At 40.4% G+C, this 22,902-nt stretch overlaps 2 protein-coding genes across 2 annotated transcripts; one reads left to right on the top strand and one right to left on the bottom strand.

Moving 5' to 3' along the window:
* Positions 1 to 203: 203 nt before the first annotated feature.
* On the bottom strand, positions 204 to 4,651 carry LOC133916467 (ASC1-like protein 3). The gene is made up of 6 exons (XM_062360142.1): positions 4,151 to 4,651; positions 3,495 to 3,703; positions 2,246 to 2,401; positions 1,303 to 1,488; positions 1,038 to 1,216; positions 204 to 673 (listed from the first exon to the last, which is right to left on the bottom strand). Exons 1-6 carry the CDS (start codon positions 4,244 to 4,246, stop codon positions 654 to 656), a joined length of 846 nt encoding a protein of 281 aa, XP_062216126.1. The 5' UTR covers positions 4,247 to 4,651; the 3' UTR covers positions 204 to 653.
* Positions 4,652 to 12,199: 7,548 nt separating this feature from the next.
* LOC133916466 (putative serine/threonine-protein kinase) lies at positions 12,200 to 16,381 on the top strand. The gene is made up of 7 exons (XM_062360141.1): positions 12,200 to 12,448; positions 12,659 to 12,809; positions 14,143 to 14,267; positions 14,436 to 14,646; positions 14,722 to 14,959; positions 15,215 to 15,365; positions 15,606 to 16,381. Exons 2-7 carry the CDS (start codon positions 12,722 to 12,724, stop codon positions 15,969 to 15,971), a joined length of 1,179 nt encoding a protein of 392 aa, XP_062216125.1. The 5' UTR covers positions 12,200 to 12,448; positions 12,659 to 12,721; the 3' UTR covers positions 15,972 to 16,381.
* Positions 16,382 to 22,902: the final 6,521 nt, after the last annotated feature.

The following is a 22,902-nucleotide window of genomic DNA, read 5'->3' as shown; positions in this document are numbered from 1 at the left end:
TAAGTATAGTAATAAAATTTCACGTGTCACATCGTCAATATGGTGTAGCCCTATTTTTTCTCTTTTCATTTACAGATTACTATCACCCCCCCCCCCCCACCAAGTGAAAACGACATTGACTAATGGATTTTCCCAAATAAATATGCTGTTAAATATATATATATATATATATATATATATATATATATATATATATATATATATATATATATCTGCATGAAACTTATTGCACATCACATAACATCAGTAAAGATACAAGTGAGATTTACTCCTGACCAAAAAATCAATTTATTACCGTGAATTAGAACTAAATCTACTCACTGGTGAAGTATACTGAACATGGTACAGAGGGGTTCTGTAAGCTTCGGGAAAAAGCTACAGAACAGGCCCTCCTCCCATGTCTTTTCCCATATCAAAAAAGGTGAACCAAAATTTTTGAAGGAACCTTCAAGTATGTTGCTAGCTATACCCGTCATGTATAGGACCTGCTCCATTCTCGGTCTAGCCATTTCCGATATCATAATAAGGCAATATACAGAGATCAAACTTTCTTATGCCCCAAGCTTGCCAAGACCAAACAATCAATTCTGGAAAGCAGGCATAAAAGTATCAGCAAAGAAATGGCACATTGCAGATGTCAAAGAATATCCCCATCACTCCTCATCTTCGGAATCTGCATTATAACAAAATATAATAAGTTAATGATTAGAACTCATGCAAATGCCTTGGCCGCTAAAGTCTAGTCCAATGAAAGTTCACATGTCTACGCTATTATGACAGAAGGGGGACTCATAAAGTAAGTTCCAATCCATTTGCCAGAAGGCAAACAGAAATAGAGATGCAGGGCTTGTCATTAATAGACATGGCCCATAAGGGCATCCTCTATTTCTTTTCCCTAAAAAAATGCAAGGGTCTCTTATTTCCAGTAGGAAGTGTCAAAAAAGAAAAATCGTGTATCTCTTTAAGGAAAAGATATCCATGATTGATGGCTGAATGTGAATCAACCACTTAAGTCCACCAAAGAAATTTTTTGTTACCAGATCGAACATCATCTCCAACTTGTCCTTTATTATTCAATTGTCTCTTGATCATCAAACATATGAGTTTCCCCCAGTACACATGGAACACAAGCAATGTGAGAAGCATCGTGTTGAAAATGTAGTACAAAGTTGTTGGGAATTCATCCAGCCTCCTCAAGAACGTGATGGAATGATAGCTGGCATTGCAAGGGCAAAAACAGTAAGTCTGAAACTGAAAGGTAACAGAAACAAAATACATCATGAAGAGAAGTAGAAAACAAACCTAGAGGTTTTGATTATCCAAAATGGGAAGTAAATCAGACGCAATAGGAGCCAGGAGATTGCAAAGAGACCAAAAAACAAGCTAGCCCCTAGTTCCTTTTCTGTGTACTTGCACAATTTGGCAGTCTCAAGAAACACGTCACTTGCATCATGCAATGCGAGAATGATTGTCCCAATTCGGAAAAATCTGCAAGAGAGCATAACAAGTTGTCTTAAAATGGTAAAACAAAAATAAACTATTTCTATGGAACTGCAGAGTCAAAAGAAACGAGGTGGAAGGAATACTGGTAGTGCGTAGTGCCCTATGCCTAATAAAGCACAGTGATTTTCAGATTAATTATTGTGCTAGATGACATAAGCTATGCTGCAAGGGAGAAAGACCAAATTAAGGACTGGTTACTGGAATATTCAGATCACAGTGCCAATACTCACATTTATATCTGATTGTCATTGCACTCACTTTTCTAGCTATGTATAGTTTTAGATGGGGGCATTTGCAAATACCTCCCTGGTTTTTTATTTTTTGCAAGGATGCCACTCGAATGACAGTTTTAATGGCATTTTTACAATTTTCTAGTGGCAAGATTGCAATAACACCAGGAGTAGTGGTTTCTTTGCAATTATCCCTTTTAGATAACCCAACTGTTTACCGATACATTCCAAGGAATCAAACCACCACACAATTTTTCTCACACTAACTAGAAAGATTGGGTCCTCAATAGAAAGTAACTCAAAAGATCTGAACAATAATCAAAGTTCAGTAACAAAGCTCTTGTGTAAGTTGTGGATTAATCGATTACCCTTTTCTTACGCAAAAAGAGGGTAATCGATTACCCTTTTGCCTCATAAATTCACAATGTGACCAATTGACCCTAAATAAGTAACATCAGAGAAGAAGTTGTTGTGAAGTGCAAATACATCTAAGGGCTTGGAAAAAGATTTACCCGGTCAGATATGAAACTCCAATTAGAGTAGATGTTATTACATGATGAGACATCATTACAGCAAAATCTTTTCTACGGGTTTCCCAAGCAACAAGAGCACCAATGCTGTAGATATAAAATCCACACTGGCACATGTAGAAAAGCATCAATGAGGACCTGAGAGAAAAGGCAGAATATATATTAGAGGAAAGGAAAATTACCACTTCACTCCAGAGAACATGTTAAGTGGTCACAAAATAATATGCCAGGGTGTGTATCACATGTGAGAAGTTAAAATAGGAGAATGATAACTCTCAATCTGAGCCATTCAATCAGCATGGAAACAAATACAGGTAGTTGGTGCTTCTATCATTGAATGGCTCAGATCAAAAGTTCGTATCCCCATAAGGCCACACAAGACACACCACTGCATTCCTAGAAAAATAACGGCAAGCAGAGGTAAATTGGATGAGGGTACATTTATGGTTACAGCCTGTAGTGGTGAATTTAGCAGGATTTGACCACCAAGATGTGAAAGCTGTAATAAGAACCATGCTGAAGAAAAGGCAGTAGGACTTGTAGCGCATTTATATGATTGTTAGACAACAGATTTTTGTTGTAGATTGTATGCATGTCCCAGTGTCACCTTTGGCTAAATCATAACATGCACTTTAACCACATTTAGGGTACTCTATACAAATTGCCAACATGCCACAACCAACAAAATGATGTGAAAATTCATCCAGTTTTCATTCCTATTGAATTATCAACAAAAATGTAAATAATGACCGTGTCAAGAGAGTTAGATATGTTAGCTATTGTTCTTGCTTTCAAGTGCCACTATCAATATGTAATAGAGTAAGAACACCCTGCTGGTTGATAAAGCAGTGGCACATCGTAAATAGAATATGGTTGCATGAGAAATACTGATTTGCTTTCGGTACGTTCAACTTCCTCAATGTGTTGATAACAAGCAAGCGATGTTTTTCACAGCTACCAATTTTCGAAAAATAACTATTCTTCCTTCTGCAGAATCAAGCACTTAATCGCCCTGGAAAATTCCGAGAGCTATACTTCTGAGCACATTTGGAGGACAATTTATCCTAATCCTAACGATAGTAATACGCTTTCTCTTCAACTTCAAAGAGACTGGATAAGTTAAATATCAAACAATAACTCTACAATGAAACCTTGATGCTGAAAATAGGGGCAAATACTCGGGCAAGATCAGTAGATTTGAGTAGTTTATTGAGGAACAGTTTGCACTCACGTTATGGGTTGACTCGGCCAGCCATCGAAGTATTGCATCGTATCCAACGGCCATGGTTCCTGCTTTATTATCAAGAGGACCCATGCTTGAACAGAAGCATAGTATGTAAGTTTCCAAATGGACTCTGAGAACTTGACAGTCTTTGCTTGCCTTGCCTCATCATTCATCAATTTAAAAGCTTTGCTATTGAAAAGGTAAACTGCCAATGGCTGAAAAGAAACATTAAACAATGCCAAGTGTAAGATGGATGGTTAAACTGAAGCTATCTGGCATGTCAAAAGTACATTTCATACTGACATTTTGGATAACTTTGGACGGAAACAAAAACCATACACGGAGATAATTCAGAGGTTACATAGGTCCTAGCTACATGATTATCACTTCCCTTACAGAACAAACTTATATCTAAGTAACGCAATTAACGACCGGTGCCCAGTTTGGAGACAGGCGGGCGCATTGTGTCACGCGCGCACGGATGATCTCGCCGGCAGATTAGCGGGACTGATCGGATACGAAGCGGCGCCGAGCAACGGCTGGTACGATCCCGCGCACGCGTCGCAACGGGGAGCATTGGGGAGGGGGGACCGGGGATGCGAGAGATCTCGCGGAACCCGACGCGAATCTGGCGGGGCCGGACGGGCGCTGGTAAACAGTACCTTGTAGACGAGGCGGTCGAGCAGGAAGCGGGCGCAGAAGAAGGCGAAGGAGAAGAGGAGCGTGACGGACGCCGCCTCCATGCCGCGGATAGCCATCGCCGCCGCGGACCGAACCTCCTCCCAGCGGGCGGCACCACGCACCACCACGGCCGCACTGCGACGCCACGCGCGACGGCCGCCAAAGCGAAAGCGCCCGCGCGCACGCGGATAATGTGAAGGGCTGGGACGGGTCGGATTGGTTGGGGGCAGGCGCGGGCGGACCAGACTGCACGCGCTATTTCTACTAGCCGCGCACAGCGGGAGGAGGAGAAGACGGGCACGCACGCGCGAGGCCGAGGAGGGGAGCGGGGAGGAGGACGATGTGCGCGAGCGTGGCTGCTGTGCCTTGCGCCTGTGCTGTGCGCATGGGTGTGGGATGGGATCTCCGCTGTCGTCTCTCGCGAGTCCCCTCTTCCCTTGCGTTTCCTCCTTCACTATTGGATCAGGCTGGACAGAATCGATTTACTCCAGTTTATTTTATGGTTCAAACTGGGCGGGCGCCTCTGATCCGGTAATAATGGGGCTCTTCCTCCCTCAACCCCTATTTAGATAGGATTTTTTTTCAGTTTTTCTCTAAAAATCCAGAAGTTAATTAAACGATGGGCTTCTGGTTCCGATTTACAGTGGTTTTTAGCTAACCGAGTAGCGATTATGGTTAAAATAAATTAAAAACTAAAAAGTATATTTTGATTACTTTTTTAGCTTTTGAATATGCTGAGGAGCTAAAAAATTTATTATAAAAACTAACAACTAAAATTCAACAGCTATCATTACTTTCTTAATTAATAAGAACTCTGAAACCGTATTTAAATAGACCCTTAATTTAATAGGAGGTCGGCTGGCATCACACGTATGCCATTGTTCCATTCCATAGAAAGAGATAATATTATGCCGCGTGTTATAGGTATCTTAAAAGTGATTTTTTTCTAATATGTAATATTACGCCGCGTGTTATAGATATCTTAAAAGTGATTTATTTTTTCTTATATGCTGTTGAAGTTCCGCTTAGAGCACAAGTTCGAGAGGTCTAAAAGTTGATTCGTATTACCTAGACCAACACTAAAATAGAAAAAAGGAATAAAAATATGGCATCCTGTCCGTCCATTGTCTTCTCCATTGCTCCGTGTCTCTTCTCCGTCGACGGAAAACAATAGAGAAAGAAGATGCGTGGCCACCGAGGAGGATGGGCGGAGAGATTGTCCGAGGCAGGCTCTGGGTTGGGATGTAGGGTAGGAGGGGATTGGGTGGAGGAGATATGCGGAAGGGAGGCCGTGGACGGAGGATGGCCTCGTCGACTCCTGGCACGGGAGATCTCTAGCTGCAGAAGCACGCCTAAAGAACTCGACGTCGTCGCCGGCTCGCCGCTGCCGAGAAGGGCAGCGTTCACATCCATGTCCGTGCTCCATCGCTCGTGATTCTGGCGGTGGGGTGCTCGATTCAGGCTTTCCGTGGGAGTGTTTTAATTAAAATTCTACGTGAAAGAGTGATTTGTTTTAGAAGTAATTTTATGGTTGAAAGTAATTTTTTAAAATAAATTATTTAAGTTGAAGTAATTTTGTATGAAAAGTGAATCAAAGTAAACTGTTTTTTACTCTTAGCTTCTGATTTATTTCAAATAATCACTTTTATATATTCACTTAGAAAACTAAAAACTACTATTTGACAGAATTTCTTCGATTACAATTAGAAAACTGCCTAAATTCAAAATTGGAACATAGAAATCTTTTCTCAAGAGTCAGTTGCTCCAACGCGCAGAGCAAACCGAACTCCTCTCTTGGTTCAGCTTGGCACCTATCGCGATTAGAGCCCCTTCCAATTTGTACCCTTCAATTCCACCCCTGTCATCATGTTAGCGCCAATCTGATTAGAGCCGTGAAACCAATTAGATTTCTTCTCCTCTGCCTTAAAAGTTATTGGGTCATAGCGAATGAGATAATACATTTTAGAGTAAATTATATACCATACGGCACAACTTTATCTCTTTGGGCAAAGTATTAGATCAAGTGAAATATTTAACAGAGTAGAATTTTAAGGATGGATATCTACTGCACACGTCTTTAATCCTGTATTGTAGATTTCACAAACATCATGAGTAAATAAGGCATTTATCGATATTCCAAATAATTTATTATGTTCTATATAAAAATCATTCCTATTTTAAGAATGAGATTTTCAGATATCCAGAAATAATACAGCTTAGAAAGATTATACTTGGAGTTTTCAAATATTACATGACTTCTTTGCTCTGACCATATAAGGAGAGAGAGGGAGTACGTCAAGGGAAGACAGATCGCAAGCTAAAGATCAAGAGCCAGATGTAACCCTGTCAAAGCAATCGAATTCCTAGCAAGGAGCCAGATATACAATACAGAGTAAGTCTAGTTAGGTATAAGCAGAGATAACATATTGAGACTCACAACAAAGTTATATCACGTTGAGATTCGTCCGATAAAGGGTTTTAGGATTTAGAGCATGAGAGAACTCGTTAAGATATTTATGACTAAGATCTAGAAACAACTCAATAGTAGCTATCTTTCTCTATGATTAATCGAGATAAAATATAATGTAAGTCTATTATTGTAAGGAAGATCTAAATATGTATAAAATCTCATATCTCGTTCATCGATACGCGCAGTTAAAGAGTAGAAATAACAACTTTAAATAAATATTTACATGGATGGCTTTGGATGTTATTTGTTGTAACATTGAGCGTGCATGCAACTGAAACTTTTGATCAGTTCTCTTCTTGTACAAAATTTCTTATGTAATATCTTGATCAAAATAAAGGCAATAAAGTTCCAAATCACTAGTCATGGGACGCTGCCGTTGTAAAAGTATGTCAAATCATTTTGGTATGTTTGTTTTTTATGCGGTGTTCATACTCTCTTGCAGGGGCGGAGTTAGAGAAAAGTGACATGAGGTGTACTATTTTACTATACGTATGACAATATATATAAATAAGTTGTTTTAGGAGGCATAATTTTTTATTTAAAAGGGTGCACATAGGGTTAAAACGGGCTAGCTTCCAACCCTAATTTTATTTTAGGGGGTTCGTGTGGACCCTCTAGCCATACGTGGCTCCGCCCCTGCTCTCTTGCAAGGTGGTTTCAAATGGGGTGCTTCTTGTTATGGTTCCACTTACTCTCTTTACTCGTATATTATCGGATGATTTAGCAAAATTTCGCCTGTCATGCACCCTACCACTTACATGCGTCTCAACTAACGCAAAATCATGTGCTGAAGACCCGAAAATGTGCTTCCAACATTAACACGGTAAATTTCAGCTCAAACTTACATTGAGATGTATTTCAGACTTGGAAAATTTTCATACTTGCAATTCTAGGGTGAGAGGAGTAACCACACCACAAACTAGGTGCAGGGTTACCATAATCATCTGATGCAAGCAATTAATTAGCTTCATAACACATCCAATCCCTATAACTAACTCCATCCACCTCTACATAAACAATCAACCAAATATTTTACTTTTTAGTAAATACGATTATGTTTGATCTATTTTCGCTCAATCTAATTATACGAGATGTAGGCATAAAAAATTCATCCTAACAATCAATCAAATCCTAAGTGGCAGGTCTGGATCCAGGGTCTTTGCCCTGGTCTTTTTAAATATAGAAGTATTTGTTTTATTTGCATCTTAAAAGTAGTGTTTGTTTCTGTGCAAGAAGTAAGTATGTGGCTTACGTGCTTTAACGTGTTGGTAGTTTCGTCGGTGGGCGAATCACCGGTGTGAAGTTTGACTTTTTAGGCTATTTTTTTTTTCTGTTTCTGATCCTATTTTTTTATCGATAGAAGTCAGAAGTTAGAATAAATAGTGTTCTGAAGAAGTGTTTTTTGAGAAGCTAGAAGTCTGTTTACGAGAAAAATAAACTAAAGTTGAGAAGCTCGCTGAGATATGTTTTTCTGAGAAGCTATGTGCTGAAAAATCAAATATTTGTTATATAAATCAATAACTTATTTTTAAAAGCAGCTTTTCAGACAAGCTAAAAATATAATTTTTTTAAAAAAACTCAAAAACAAAAGTTCAAACAAACAAACTCTTAGTACACTGAGACTTGTCTCTGTAAATAGGTTCCTCTTGATAGTCTCAAGCACATGTGAACCACATTAAGAATGTGACATGTTTATTGTTTGCAGAGCTAAGGTTTTATAAATCTCTTCATTAGTTATGTGTATAGCTTATATATCTAGCATGTGTTTTAAGTATGTGAGAGCTATGTATATATAAGATGTGATGTATGTGAGATGTAGATTCAGATACTACAGTTTATATCTAATATTAAGACTAAAAAAGTAGTATGTAGCAACAAGGTTACCATCTGCATTAAATCGATGTGAGTGAATTGGACGATACATATTTTGATCCGCGAAACAATACTATTAGACTTTAACTATGATATTATTTGTTTGTCGTCATGCATTGGCGGGCACAAGAGACATGAGTGTGTGTATATATACACACAAAATTTGTGTAATTTTTTTATATGTCAACTATATAAACACACGAGTTGATTTACGCGTCATTTTTCACTTTATTCTCCTCATATCTAATAAAAACCTTTAAAACTCAAATAATTTTCCAATTTTTTCAATACACTCTAGTACTCTAGCCTTCCCGTCTTATTTCAGAGTACATATATGGTGCTCATTTTACTAATAAAAATAACTGAAAAAATTAGATGATAATCTCATACTTATTTTTAGAATCTCATCTGAAATCAAACTACTGCATCGCTCCTAACATATTCATTCAGTGATATTGCCATGACGTATCCACATCTACATACCATGAGTGTATGTTTGATGTTATGATGTCCAATGTTTATGTTTTCATTGCAATATAAGGGTACTTAGCTAGTGTCATGTTCTGTAGGTGTGCTTGGTGACTGCAGTCCACAACAGCTCAAGCCCATATCATCACGATCTGACCAGTGTTAACATGACTACAGCTCACGCCCCACTGCCCATACGGCCACACATAGTGGCTCAAGCACCCTCGAGGCATGAGTGATGATCGCGTGGGTGAGTGTGTCGATTCTTGAGAGATTGATACTGTGTGTAACTGCGTGACGACTCGTGCTCCTGAGATGGAGAGCGGCGGCGGCGCGAGCGCGAGCGCGAGTGAGGTGGGGGTCGCGATGGAGGGGTGTGGCGTGAGCACGGGCTTAAGCCTGGAGCACAGTGATGACGGCAACGCGTGCATGAGCTAGGTAGGGCGTGGCGGCGGCGCAAGCATGAGTGTGATGGGACGCGCGTGGCTTCGCACACGATGGGTTTATACACCCAAGTAGAGTTGAGACTTAGGTCGTACCATGCCGACATGGCCCGACTCCATCGTGCCTCGTGTCACGACATACCATGCTCACTAGGTATGATCGACTCATCGTGCCATGTCGTGCCGACACGAGTCAACTCCAGAAAGGACCAAGCACGGCCCTCAACATGCTATATCGTCGTTGTGTCATGCTGGCTTAAGCACGGTCCTGCTCCATGCTGTCTGACAATGCTTACATATTTATCTCTTAACATCTCACACTTATGTCTCTTATGCTCCATATCGCATGACAATGATTATATATTTATGTCTTACCATTTCTCACCAAATAAATAGTATTTTAGTGTCTCATGTTTTGAAATAGAGAGATTAGAGGATAAACACGAAAAAATAATCATGCATATTATGTCGTACTCTTTTTTATCGTACCGGCACTAGCACGACCCAAGCTATTGTGCCGTACCGACACGCGTACTATGCAAATATCTTAGGCACGACACGGTCCTTGTGTTTGTACCGTGCCGACAAGACCTAAAATATTTTATGACATACCGTACTTTGATCGTGCCAAAACATTGTACCGAGGATAAAAAAATGGCACGATCCAAATTCGAGCTCTACACTCAAAATCGAAAATACTGGACCCACCACTACCGCCATGTTACCTTCAAACTACTGCCCTCCTAGAAAGTCTTTCCATCTTGCTGATTGTGATATGAGTAATTCTTTTAGATTTTCTTTCGGCAAGCGAAACATCGCAAAGAAGCGGGATCGATGCTAGAGAGAGGGAGAGAAACCCAAGCAAGTAAATCCCAGTCAAATGGTCCCATTCCCAAACCTTAAAATAATATAGCCCTTGTGCAAAAACAACACTTAAGCATGTTCGACGCGATTGCCGCTCATGCAAGTCTCGAGCATGCGTGAACCAAGTTATAGGTGTGACGTGAGGAACAATGGTACATCACACATGCGTTTAGCATTTCAGCTAAGAATGCGTAGACTCACGACTCGTGTCACTTGTTTCCTCTGAACTCTGATGAGTCGATCAACACTTAACTCGTGACACGTTCGTCGCACTCGAATTAAGCAGCTTGTTTTATGCTCTGATCCACCGCTTTGAGATCTTTGGAAACTGCTTGTTTTTTAAACAACTACTGCTCCAACAAATTAACCAAAACAAGCTCGCTAATCTAACTTAACTAGGTGAGTCCTTGTACGTTAAAAAAACAAATATTAAATATGTTAATATTAAATATAAACTCAAGACATATAGATGTGAATACACTAAGAGCGTTACTGAATGAATATGTCGAAAGCGGTGCCGTAGTTTAAATTCAGATGAGATCCAAAAAAGAGAAGGAGATTATCCGCTAATTTCTTCTCTAATTTTTTTATTTATTTTTATTAGTAAATAGATTTCATATCCGTAGCTAGTAACGAAGCGATGAGACTAGAGGACGAGAATAAATGGTAAAAATAAATAAATTATTTAAATTTTAAGAATTTTATTAGATAGGAGAAGAATAGAGAAAAGAATTGACACGAAAAATTACTCGTGTTTTATAGAAAAGAGATTTTAGAACACAAAGTTTGTGTCAAAGCCACCAATATTCCCACATCACTACCCAATTATCTTTGTGACTAAGATTGAAACTAAAGATGTTTAAATAGGTCATGTAATGTGGGTCAGCCCGATGCACGACACTGTTAGCACAGCACGGCACCATATCTAACGAGTCGGGCTGGCACGGCACGACAAATTGGGCCGTGCCTAGACCGGAGCGGCGGCACAACGGGCTGACACGCACGAACCGTTTAACTGTTCATATTTTTTAGTATTTTATATAATTTATTTAGACCTAATACCATATAGGATATATAGTGTAATGTTAGTGTGTTTGACTCTAAGTAGAAGGTCGGGTGTTTAATTCCGAGTGAAAGTAAGTTTTTGTGATTTTTTTTTTAATTCTCCGCGGGTTGATGGGCTGGCGAGCTAAAAAAAAGTCATCGGACCTACCGTGCCGTGGACCGACACGGTATAACCCAGTCTTAAATGGGCCGTACCTAGACTGGAGTTGCAGCACGTGGACCAACACGGCAGGATCCATTTAGCTAACAGACCTAAATGAGACATAAGGTCCATACCGGACCGAGCCACCCATTTAACTATCACTAGTTAAAAAAAAAATGTCCCGAGAAATTTTCATTACCAAACTGTTGCGCTGTACACTGGACGTGGACGGAGGACACGCACTAGAACTCGCAAGGATCAAGGTCGCGTCAGAAACGCACGCGACAGCCTCGTCGCAGGCCGGCACGAACCGAACAAGAGCAGCGTACGGGCCGGGCGGCGAGAGCGCATCCGAGCCACGCGCATGCAGACCGCACCTCCTCACGCGGCCCGCGCCCGACCGCCCGCCGCCCGGCGGCATTCAATTCCCACGCCGATTGGGAACGTGGTGTGTACAAGCAAATTTTATAGTACGAAAGATCTTACTAAGATTTTAATTTAATTATATATTTTCTGATTTAAAGATTCAACTAAAAAGGAGAGAAAAAAGTCATAGGTTATCACGTAGAAGTAGATCCTTTGATAGGATCCGGTTATATAGAATTTGGTTGTGTGATCCGTTCGGCGGTCGCCGCGCTGCGGTAGAGAACGTGGACTTTTCACGGGGTGGGGCTCTGGTGCGTGCGCGCGCCTAGCACTCTGAAATCTCAAGTCTGACCGCGGCGTCGCCACAGAAACGAGCAAACGCGACGGCGAGCGAGGGACACGAACCAGACGCGGGAGACCGAGTGAAAGCGCGGGGTTTTGCCCGCCACCCACCACCACTCCCACCCGGCGTCGGTGCGGCACCGCTGCCAACGCCAAAACGCTGGGGCGCCGCCGGGGTAAGAGACGAGGAGGCGATAACCGAGAGCTTCTGCTGCTTGCTGGAGCTACCCCGTCCTCGGTCGACCAGGTTCTTACCTGCCTCTTGCCTGCTTGGGGATCAGTATGGCATATCGATTTCAGCTATTTCCATTCGTTTCTGAAGAATCTTAGTGATTTTGCCCTCTATTTCGCCCCTTTCTGAGTTCCTGCAGCTTGTTGCGATCGAGTAGAGTAAGTTTATCTAGGTTAATTACGCAATCGACAGTTCGACGCGCTAAGCTGGCTACTCACTGCGCAGTTCCGAGCACGAATTAGAACTGGCTCAGCACAAACGTTTGTAGGAGGCCACGGAATTCGGGACATGGGGAGCTCCGTCAGTTGCTTGTGGGGCGGCTCCAGGTCGAGGCGAGATCAGAATGGTCAATTCGCGGTTTCCTCTCCCCGTTCAGGTACATTTCATTTGGTTCCGTACTTCCTTTCCGTGAGCTTACTATCGTTGTCTCTGAACTGAAGAACAGTTGTGTTGTTTTACATGAAAAGAGTGCACAAAATTATCACAAATTATGGTCTTTAGTCACACGTTGATGCAGGGTTACATGAAAAGAGTGAACAAATTTTTTACAAATTGTGGTCTTTGGCCAAACGTTGATGCAGGGTATAGTGCAAGTTTGATGCAACCATTTCTAGAGTCTGCTACAAGATTCGATCGATTGTTCAGTGCTCCAAAGAGATGCAGTGATTAGAAATTTTAGGATACCTTTATAGACTTACCTTTGGCAAATCATCTTCTGCTGTTATTTATTTGGCATTAGGAGGAACATCTAAATATTTGTCAATTTTTCATCAGTAGGGAAGTGTTATTTGCTCAATTTTGGTTTCATACAAAAGCATAGGCCCAACACACCCAAATATGCACAATATATGATTTATGAGTATTATGATGACCCCAGTAATATATCAGAATATCAGTTCTTATGCATTTCTTTCTTGTAAGCCGTGCATTGCTGTCCGCAAGTGATGTTTCATTGAGCTGTAATTCATAGCCAATAGCACTAGAGGCGCCATTATCATACTGAGCCTAAACATACTTTAGTAGCCATTTCCTGCATTAGGGATCCTATCGTCCTGACAGAAACTATACCATGACTTGGATATTAGGGAATATGATAACAAAAATAAATATTTTTAGACCTCTTGCACGAAGATAAACATTTTTTATCTCTATTTCATAAACTAACATACAGGGGTGTTTGTTATAATTATCATTCATGTGTGAGGATTTTGGTTATAACTGTAAAATCATCAACCGAAGTGACTATTTTTTTTTGTGAATTTGGCTGTAGGACACTATAAAAAAATTCTTGTCTGCAGGACACTCGTTTTTTGTCTGTAGGATACTAGATAGTGTCGTGCAGATAAGAAAAAAATTAACACTGTCCTACAGACAGGGCACATTTTATTAGTGCCTTGTAGAAAATCCCCCCCCCCCCTCCCCTGGAAAATTGGTCTGGCGGACACTATTTTTTCGTGAATTGGGCTCTAGGACACTATTAAACTTTTTCTTGTCTACAGGACACTCATTTTCTGTCTATAGGACACTAGATAGTGTCGTGCAGACAAGAAAAAAAAATAACAGTGTCCTACAGACAAGGCACATTTATTAGTGTTGTGTAGACAAATTGCCCTATCCTATTTCAGTGCACTTCTGTGCTGACATTTCTTTTCTTGTCTATGTTCTTTTGCTTAACAACAATTGATGATGTAACTCTGGTAAAAGTGCAGGTCGTGTATTATCAAGAGCTGGAAATAATGTACAAGTCTTCTCCCTAAACGAGTTGAAGTCTGCCACACGAAACTTTCACATGATGAACTGCATTGGCCGTGGGGGTTTTGGAACAGTGTATAAGGTGAGACCCGGGACTTGTTTATGCGTTTTTGCTTCTTGCTTTATGGCCTTTCTGTTACCAGTGTCTGTTACTTCTACTTTAAAGACCTCTTCCGAAAGAACTTAACAAATATTGTGGTCAATCAACCTGCAAATATGGAATGACTAACAAAGGTTCTACCTCGCTTAGGGAAATCTGAAAGATGGCACTCAAATTGCAATAAAAAAGCTTTCAGCTGAATCAAAGCAAGGAACTAACGAATTCTTGACAGAGATTAATGTCATATCAAACGTCAGGCACCCGAACCTTGTACAGCTGATTGGTTGCTGCGTAGACGGTAATAACAGACTATTGGTGTATGAATATGCGGAGAATAACAGTTTGGCAAATGCTTTGCTTGGTAAGTTCCCTATTGGAATTTTTCTTTCATAAATCTGCCCGATGTGTTAAGCTTATCTTTGTGAACTGTGACCAGGACCAAAGAATAAATGTATTCCATTGGACTGGCAGAAGAGAGCTGCTATCTGTATTGGAACTGCTTCTGGCCTTGCGTTTCTTCATGAGGAAGCACAACCACGCATTGTCCACCGTGATATCAAGGCTAGCAACATTTTACTTGACAAGAAACTACTGCCTAAAATTGGAGATTTTGGACTGGCCAAGCTTTTTCCTGATACTGTCACTCACATAAGCACGCGTGTTGCAGGAACAATGTTAGTGTCTCTCTCAATCTTTTGCTGTATTTACATGCTTTTACAGTGAAGTATGTGTATTTCATGTCAATTTTCAGCATTGTGCTATGCTGATTTTAGTTAAGAATTTTTAGCGATGGAAGGTAATGCATATTAGTCAGCTGCCTTTTGTTACTTTTGCAGCCAATTACCAATGCGGCCATTGACTAATTGTAGTTTGCTTAGTCTGTAAAAACATACTTGTATTGACCTTACAATATATATTTTTTCCTGCAGGGGTTATTTAGCGCCAGAGTATGCCTTGTTAGGACAGTTAACCAAGAAAGCTGACATATATAGTTTTGGGGCGCTTCTTCTTGAAGTAATAAGTGGTCAAAGCAGCAGCAAGTCGACTTGGGGGCGTGATATGCATGTCCTCGTGGAATGGGTAGCTCATTTTTCCCTCGTTTCCTATAAAGTGTGAAACTCTGAACCTTGTGGCAGTTGCCATGCTTGCATCTAATCTTGGTGAACTGTAGGATCACACATGCACACAATACAGTAGTACCAACTTTTCCCATGACAGACTCGCATTACATGCTGATGATGGTGTCCCCACTTTATTTAACATATAGAAGTTGCTGTCTTCTGAAAACTGATTGAATTTGTTGCATGGGTTAAACTGCAGGCATGGAAGCTGCGGGAAGAAGGACGGCTTTTGGAAATTGTTGATCCAGACCTGGAAAAGTACCCAGAGGAGCAAATGCTTCGTTTCATCAAGGTGGCACTTCTGTGTACGCAAGCCACATCCCAGCAGAGACCATCCATGAATCTGGTTGTGCATATGCTATCTAACCAAACAGAAATTGATCTGCAAAATGTAGTTCCACCAGGTGTGCTGAAAGAACCTCGCCATCATACTGGTGGTTTTGGGGGTTTGACAGCAGACACATCCTCGAGTCAAAGCACCAAATGCAATCCAGCTGAATCCTACAGTACACAGACCAACGTGAACAGCTATGAGTTGAGCACGATTGAGGTGTCACCAAGGTGATGCGATAGACTATTGGCTTGCAAGCTTGTTTGCCGTCTTCAGAGGGCTCTCGCACTCCCACGAGGTTTGACTGTGCTCGGCGCTGACAAATTATCTTGATATGAAACGCCCTGGTCCATTTTCATCCTGATTTAGGAACCACATAGAATGTGAGGGTGGTTGTTGTGAATTGCTGATGTACAGGAATTGTAGTTAACCTTTTTTTTTTGTTGGTGGAGGAGGAATTGTAGTGCACTTTGACAATTGACATCATATGTTCTTTTCTTTAAAGCCCGTTGTAAGGGATACATTGCAAGAGTACTACAGTCGTGACTGTAGTGTATGCGAGACAAACTGAGTTCGGGATATGAGCAAGAAAGTTGTGGTGAAGAACATCTACGATATATACAAACATACTAATGTTCCATACATGATTATCACATCTTAAAGTATGACCTTAATTTTATTTTCTTTCATCTTGGCTGAACAGCTGCTGTAAAAATGTGGACCATACATGATTGCTTTCTGGAAATCATTCTTATAGTATTGCTTTGAAGGTTATCGACTAGATTATGACTTCATTTTGTGATGTTGTCATTTAACAACTGTGTGGTGCTTCTTCATAAGTTATTGTAGCTTACTGCCTACAGTATTTTTTTTCCCTATAAAGCTTGGGGCACATAATGACGGGAATGACAGGTATTAACTTTTATATTCGACAGGTTTAATTATACATTTGGCAGGGAGCCATAGTATTCAACATTTAGTATGGCTTCCGCACGCATACATTGCAGCTGGGATTGTACGTAAACTAGTCCATTAACCCATGTGCCTGCATGGGCTAGCGATTTAGAAGGCAGATGAATTGTAGAATTTTGTGGTAAAAATGGTTATATGTTAAGATACACCAGGCTTTTTAAATTACATTTCATATGGTTTTCAAGCAAATACAATTTTATTCTTAATCTTTACTATTTAAAAAATGCGTAATGATTCCCGAAGCCTTCACACGGTGTGCCTGTTCCTTAGTCTGCCTCCTCTCCAAAACTCAACTCCAACGTGTGGCCCCATGTTCCGTTCCTTAAGCCTCCATGCTCGCTCGTGCTCGCCTTTCTTCTCCCCCGCTACTCCCATCTGCACCACCACCACCGCATCCTATCCCCTTTCCCTTCCCTCCCACCTCCACCACCGCTATCATGGCGTTGTGCGTGGCGATGCGGCCGTCTCCCGCTTGAGGTCCAGTGCGGCGGAGGCGTTGGCGAGTGGAGGGAAGGGTTTGAACGTGACTGGGGAGTTCTTCCGGCGGCGAGAAGAGTGGCGAAGGCACCCGTTGGTGGGGAACCAGCTGCGCCATGCCACCCTGAGGCTCGCCATCGCCATCATCGCCTTCGGGATCTACCTCGTCAGCGAGGCCACCTACAACCGCCCCTCCGGCAAGCACCACCACTAGATCTCCTGCCAGAATCTGCCTCCGAGGTAACGCCCACCGTTTCCCCCCTGTTTTTCTGAGTTGAAATGGGTTTGTTTGGCAATGTAGGTTTGAATTGGACGATCGATTTGGAGGATTTGGTGGTAGGATTAGTCACGTAGATCTGTCTATTTGGGATTGCGTTGTACTGTTTCTTTTGGATCAGATTATGAATTCGCACACACTGGAACTACATAACCATTTCATTAAACCGAAGTGATCACTAATTAGCCTGTGTAAATGATGTTCCCCAAAGCTTGGGACCAGAATGTGTCACTTACTTGCATATTTTTTTGTATGCAATAATCATCTGTCGAATGGCATTTATGGTCACTCTGATCACCAGTTGTCCACATAACGTGATAGCTATTTTAAGGTTTAAACTTTTCAGGCGATCTTGCGAGACCAGTTTACACCTTTTAGATTTGATACAATGCTAACTAAAATGTCAAACCACTCTTTTTGCTTGGAAACCTCTAAGCATTCTTCTCCAGTATTAGTGATGTGGTTTGCGAACTTTAATTCAGTGGAATTGAAGCCATCAATACTGGAGTAACTTACCTGAATGTGGACTAATCACTACAACATGTATTAAGAGTGATGAATGATTGTCCTTTGTATGCAGGCTAAATTTCAATCTATAACATGAACAATACATCATTGAGGAACTTGTTTTAAGGTTCAGTCTTTAAACTTCCTTACCCAGTATTATAAGTTCATGTCATTTAAATTGCCATTTGCATTAAGATGCATTTATTGAACTCCCAAAATGCCTTGTGAAATGGATGACCATAGGCATGGATTAATAATATATGTATATTGAACTTTTTTGGAAGGTGCATAACAATATTCATGGTATGACCTTAGAGGACATGTGGCCAATATTTTGTTTCTAGAGGTTTAGTTCTGTAGTTGTGAGTTGTGACATGAACCTATGGTCATATCGAGTCAGAGTATAGCTAGCACCCGAATGATCAATTGCCTTCACCTTTATCTGCATTCTGTGATACAATTTTCTAAACCCCATTAAACTGTGTGTGGTTCTTTGCTAGCATGTAAATTGAGAATAATTAGTTGCGGTACTTTCTAAATTACATGTTTTATTAAGATAAGTTTTAGTTGCTAATTAATTTCTAAATTAGTTGCTGATTAATTCGATGGACATAGAAGGCATACTAAATTGACAGACATGGTTGTGCAATATTTTGGGGTGGGTGTAAATATGCTTCAAAGTTTTCTAAATATAGTGTTTGCTATTCTTTTGGCACCAGTTAGATGAGTGGTATTGTGATGTATGGGTGTTACAATTGATAGAAGAACGTAATATAGATAGTTGTTGCTCTAACAAGTGCTTTAGTCTTCCAGTTATATGAATTTTGTTGCTGCAGGATGTAGAGTGATTAGTTAAAAATTATTTATCCAATGCTCATCACATTTGCCTTCCGCAGATTATGGAGGAGAAAAAGAGGATCCATAGAAAATCATTCAACTAAAGTTTTTACCCTTTGATGAAGGCAACTGAAGGTGGATCAATAGTTTCAATGTTGGATTTCTTACGCTGAGAAGGGGAGGAACCTATTTCATAGCCAATTGCCTAATGATAAATAAGAAAATACTGTTTTCCTATCTTATTCACTAAAGCTGTCACTCATAATGTGCATATCTTTTCTTTGGTTCCTTGACGTTTTGGGGGGCATAGTTACATTAGTTGTAAATTAATGTGCCAAATATTGATGCAGACATAATATAGATGTATTCTTATGTGCAAGAAATTTCCTGCATTCAATGAAGCTAAGAAGACATTGCCATTGCACATCAAGATCTTCAATAAGACTCTTCTCTCAGGTGCTTCCACCAAACCCTACTTCATGTGGTAAAAGAGGAGCAAACATTATAATTATAGAATAACTGCTCATATTTTGGCAAGTAGGTTAAAATGATAATAAATTGAAATGTGTTAGATGAGAGCGGAAAAATTGAAGTCTCCGGCTTGATGCGTTTAGGTAGTTAGATGACTTTTATTTTATCAAACATCTGCATTGTTTAAAGCCAAGTGCCATGTTTATAGATTATGGTTGCAAAAATTATTTTAATAGTCTATCCATAGCTTGTCAGTTGAAGTTCCATCAACTTGTCACATGCAATGCACATAAAAACGCTCATAGCATACTGGCTAGGGGCGCCGCTACCACCCCAGACAAGCTCCTCACGTGCCCCCGTCGCATGGCGTTAAATATTATCTCGTGATTTTTTTGGCTCCGTCGCAACACACGAGCATTTAACTAGTATAGGACATACTTATCTTCATGATATATTGATTTTTCATTTTCATTTTATATGGTCTGCTTATTCTTGAATATTAGAAATACCTCAGGTAATAACTATTCAGATAATTGTTTAACAATTGATATATGATATAAAATGGTAAAGTATCAGAGGGACTACTATCTCCGTTCTTTGTTTAATGTTGTTTCTGACATCGACATGATATCTCACGCATTTCTTGACTATTACTTTATCTAATCATTTGTTACTAAATTTTATTAAAAATAGAATTATTTGAAAGTGTTTTTCCATCATTAATCTATTGATAGTATTCTTACATGCGATAAATCTTAATATTTTTTTATATTAGTGATCAAAGTTTCTAAAATTTAATTAAAAATATTTTTAATCATCATCTATTTAAGAACTGAGCGAGTATTTGGCATAACAACTGCAAATTTAAAAATGTTTATGTGATTAAATTATAGTTTCACCAAACATCTTTTATATTTTACTGTATGGAGGGAGTGATACCCCTATAATTTTCCCAAAATTACCGAAATGAATAAAATATTGAAAAGCAGCATAACTGTTCATGTCTCCGTTCTCCATCAAATTCGAGGAAGCTTTATGAAATACTTCCTCCAGACCCAAAGTGATTGGGTTGCGTCCAATTAAACTATCTAGACCATCAACAGATGTTAAATGAAACTTTGGCCATTGATATATCTTTTTTAATCGAGATTTGAAATTCGAATCATGATATAGATATATTATTCTTGTAAAGTAGATTTATAATACTATAATTTTTTATGCTATGTTTAGTAAAGATTGTTAACATTGGTCTTAGAGGATCATATTGGTAGTCAAAATGACACCTTTTGTGACGGGAGGTAGTAACAATATGCATGCGAGAATGTACTAAAGTTTGCATGTTACTTGAATATTTTTCAATGGGCTATGTAGTTGATAAACCAGTTTCTACATAATTAATTCTCAAGATTTCTGTTTTAGTTCGATTTTGTAAGTTAGTGAAGTATTGGCAAGACATTACAGTACACGGTGCAATCGAGTGAGTAATGAGTCCCGGCCTTTCGGATTAGCAATTCTTCTGCCTTTCGGATTGGGGTCGTAAGATATTTCGGTGCAAGAGTCTTCTATCTAATGGACTCATCACATGTACCTGGAGAAGACTCCATACTTTCTAGTCCTTGTTTTATGTGTACGTAAATTGCAAATTTGATCCACGTACATCATGCTTATTACGGAGAGAGAAATAATCGCGATTTGATGTGAGACACCCAGCCTGGGCAGATTGATGTCTTAATATCCTTGTTGGGTTCGTCACGACCACACGCAATATCAACTATAGATCTTTCATGTATAATAAGAGCGTACCAAATCAAGGGTCGGATGATTTACTTTTTTGTGAGATTTTCTTAGAATTCTCTTGTTCCTTAGCATATTTCATATAAGAACCACCGTACGTAAAGCTCTGAAAGAGCCTCCAATTAGTAAATATATGATATGATATGATATAAATACAATGCATATGTTTACGGCATGCATGCTAGTAATATAACGAATGAACAATTCATTTAAAGATATGGAGAAATATAATAGCATATAACTATGCAGTATGCACCATAGAGAACCACAAGAGTGGTTTTAGGAGTCTGTTGGGCCTAGCTTACCTTATCCAATCAGGGAGGAGAGGACTCCATCTAACAATACAATTACATACTTCTAAGAAACAAAAAAGAAAAAGAAAAACATCTAGATGTCTCTCTCCTCCAACGTCGTCGGCCCAATTCCTGGTCGGATCTGCCTCTTCCCCGCCAGCTCAACCCGTCAGTCGGCTCCCCACGTGCCGCCGTCTGGCACGCGCACCGTGCGGCGACTCTCTGTCACCCGTCCACGTGCCCGTGCGTGCATGTCGTCGACGGCCTCCAGTTGACCGCCTGCACGCGCTCCACCGACCACTCTAGTTATGTCTTGTTGTCGTCCTGATCGGATCTAATCGTGATTTCTAAGTCTAATATGGTTTCGTTTCGTTAAAAAAGCAGCACATGCCGCTTTTCCTTGCGCTCTCATTGTCGCTCGTTGCTCCTTGTTTGCGCTCTCATTGTTGCTCACCGCTATTTTCGTGTCCTCGTCGTCGCCCGCCGCTACTCCTTTGTGCTCTCGTCGTTGCCACTTCTTCATGATGTCTTTGAACACCATTTCATTTCGTTAAAAAAGCAGCACCTGCCAACTAGCGAGACTTTGCTTAGCATATGCGCATTCACATGCATGAGCTTCGTCTGTGGGGAGTTCTCTATGGTGACATTCCTTGTCTGCCTTCCTCTGTTCTTTCGATAGAGCCTGTGCAACCTTCCACCAACAAAGCAACTACATAAGCTGCCACCCTTGCATATGATAAGATAGTATCTGCCTAACAGGATTCCTTTGTTGTTCGGGGCACTCTTTGCATTTCTTCTTTTAGTGTTATTTTTGTTGCTTATGTTCTTCAACTCCCAATACAGCTCATATTCGTTGGTCAGCTTATTGAACATGGTTGTGTATTATTTTAGATTATGACTCTTGTTATGTTTAGGATCATCACCTCCTTAGTCAACATCCAATCCTCTTCTGCTCTCAAGGGCGGGGTTCATTTTGAGCATCTATGTGGGCGCCTTCCTGGCTATTCTTATCTTCGCCTTTTTTATTGTGTTTGTTACATTCTTCTCTCCCCTCGTGAATGTACCAAACTATCTGCTCAATCTGTTGAGTGTCTTTCTTGGCTACAGTGCTTAGCATAATTGTTATCGGTGTTGAGACCGTATTGCTCGTCAGATGAGTATTTCTCAGGATGTTACTTTTGATGAGTCTCATCCCTTCTATCCTCATAGCTCCCCTTCCACTTCTTCATCTTCCTTGATCAAACCATTGTTTTTTCTCACTTTTCCTACATCACACATCACTGTTTCGTCTTCTTTTCCCTGGTCACATGTGGCGCCTCCTCCTGTTAAGCCTTCTTCAGTGCCTCCCACGCCCTTGGCTCCCACCTCACCAGACCCTCCTTTGCCATTTGGAATTGTTGTGTCTTTTTCTTTCCATTACACTCATCGTTCACATGTTGTCTCACATCCTGCCGAGTCACTTTCTAATTAGCCATCTTCTTCTAGCAATTCAGTTCCTCCATCTTCTCACTATTCTCTTCATGATCGTCATTCGATT

The sequence above is a fragment of the Phragmites australis genome, chromosome 4 (assembly GCF_958298935.1).
Source record: "Phragmites australis chromosome 4, lpPhrAust1.1, whole genome shotgun sequence".
Classification (NCBI taxonomy): domain Eukaryota; kingdom Viridiplantae; phylum Streptophyta; class Magnoliopsida; order Poales; family Poaceae; genus Phragmites; species Phragmites australis.
Note: the sequence above shows the minus strand (reverse complement) of the source record. Positions and strands in the feature narration are given on the sequence as shown.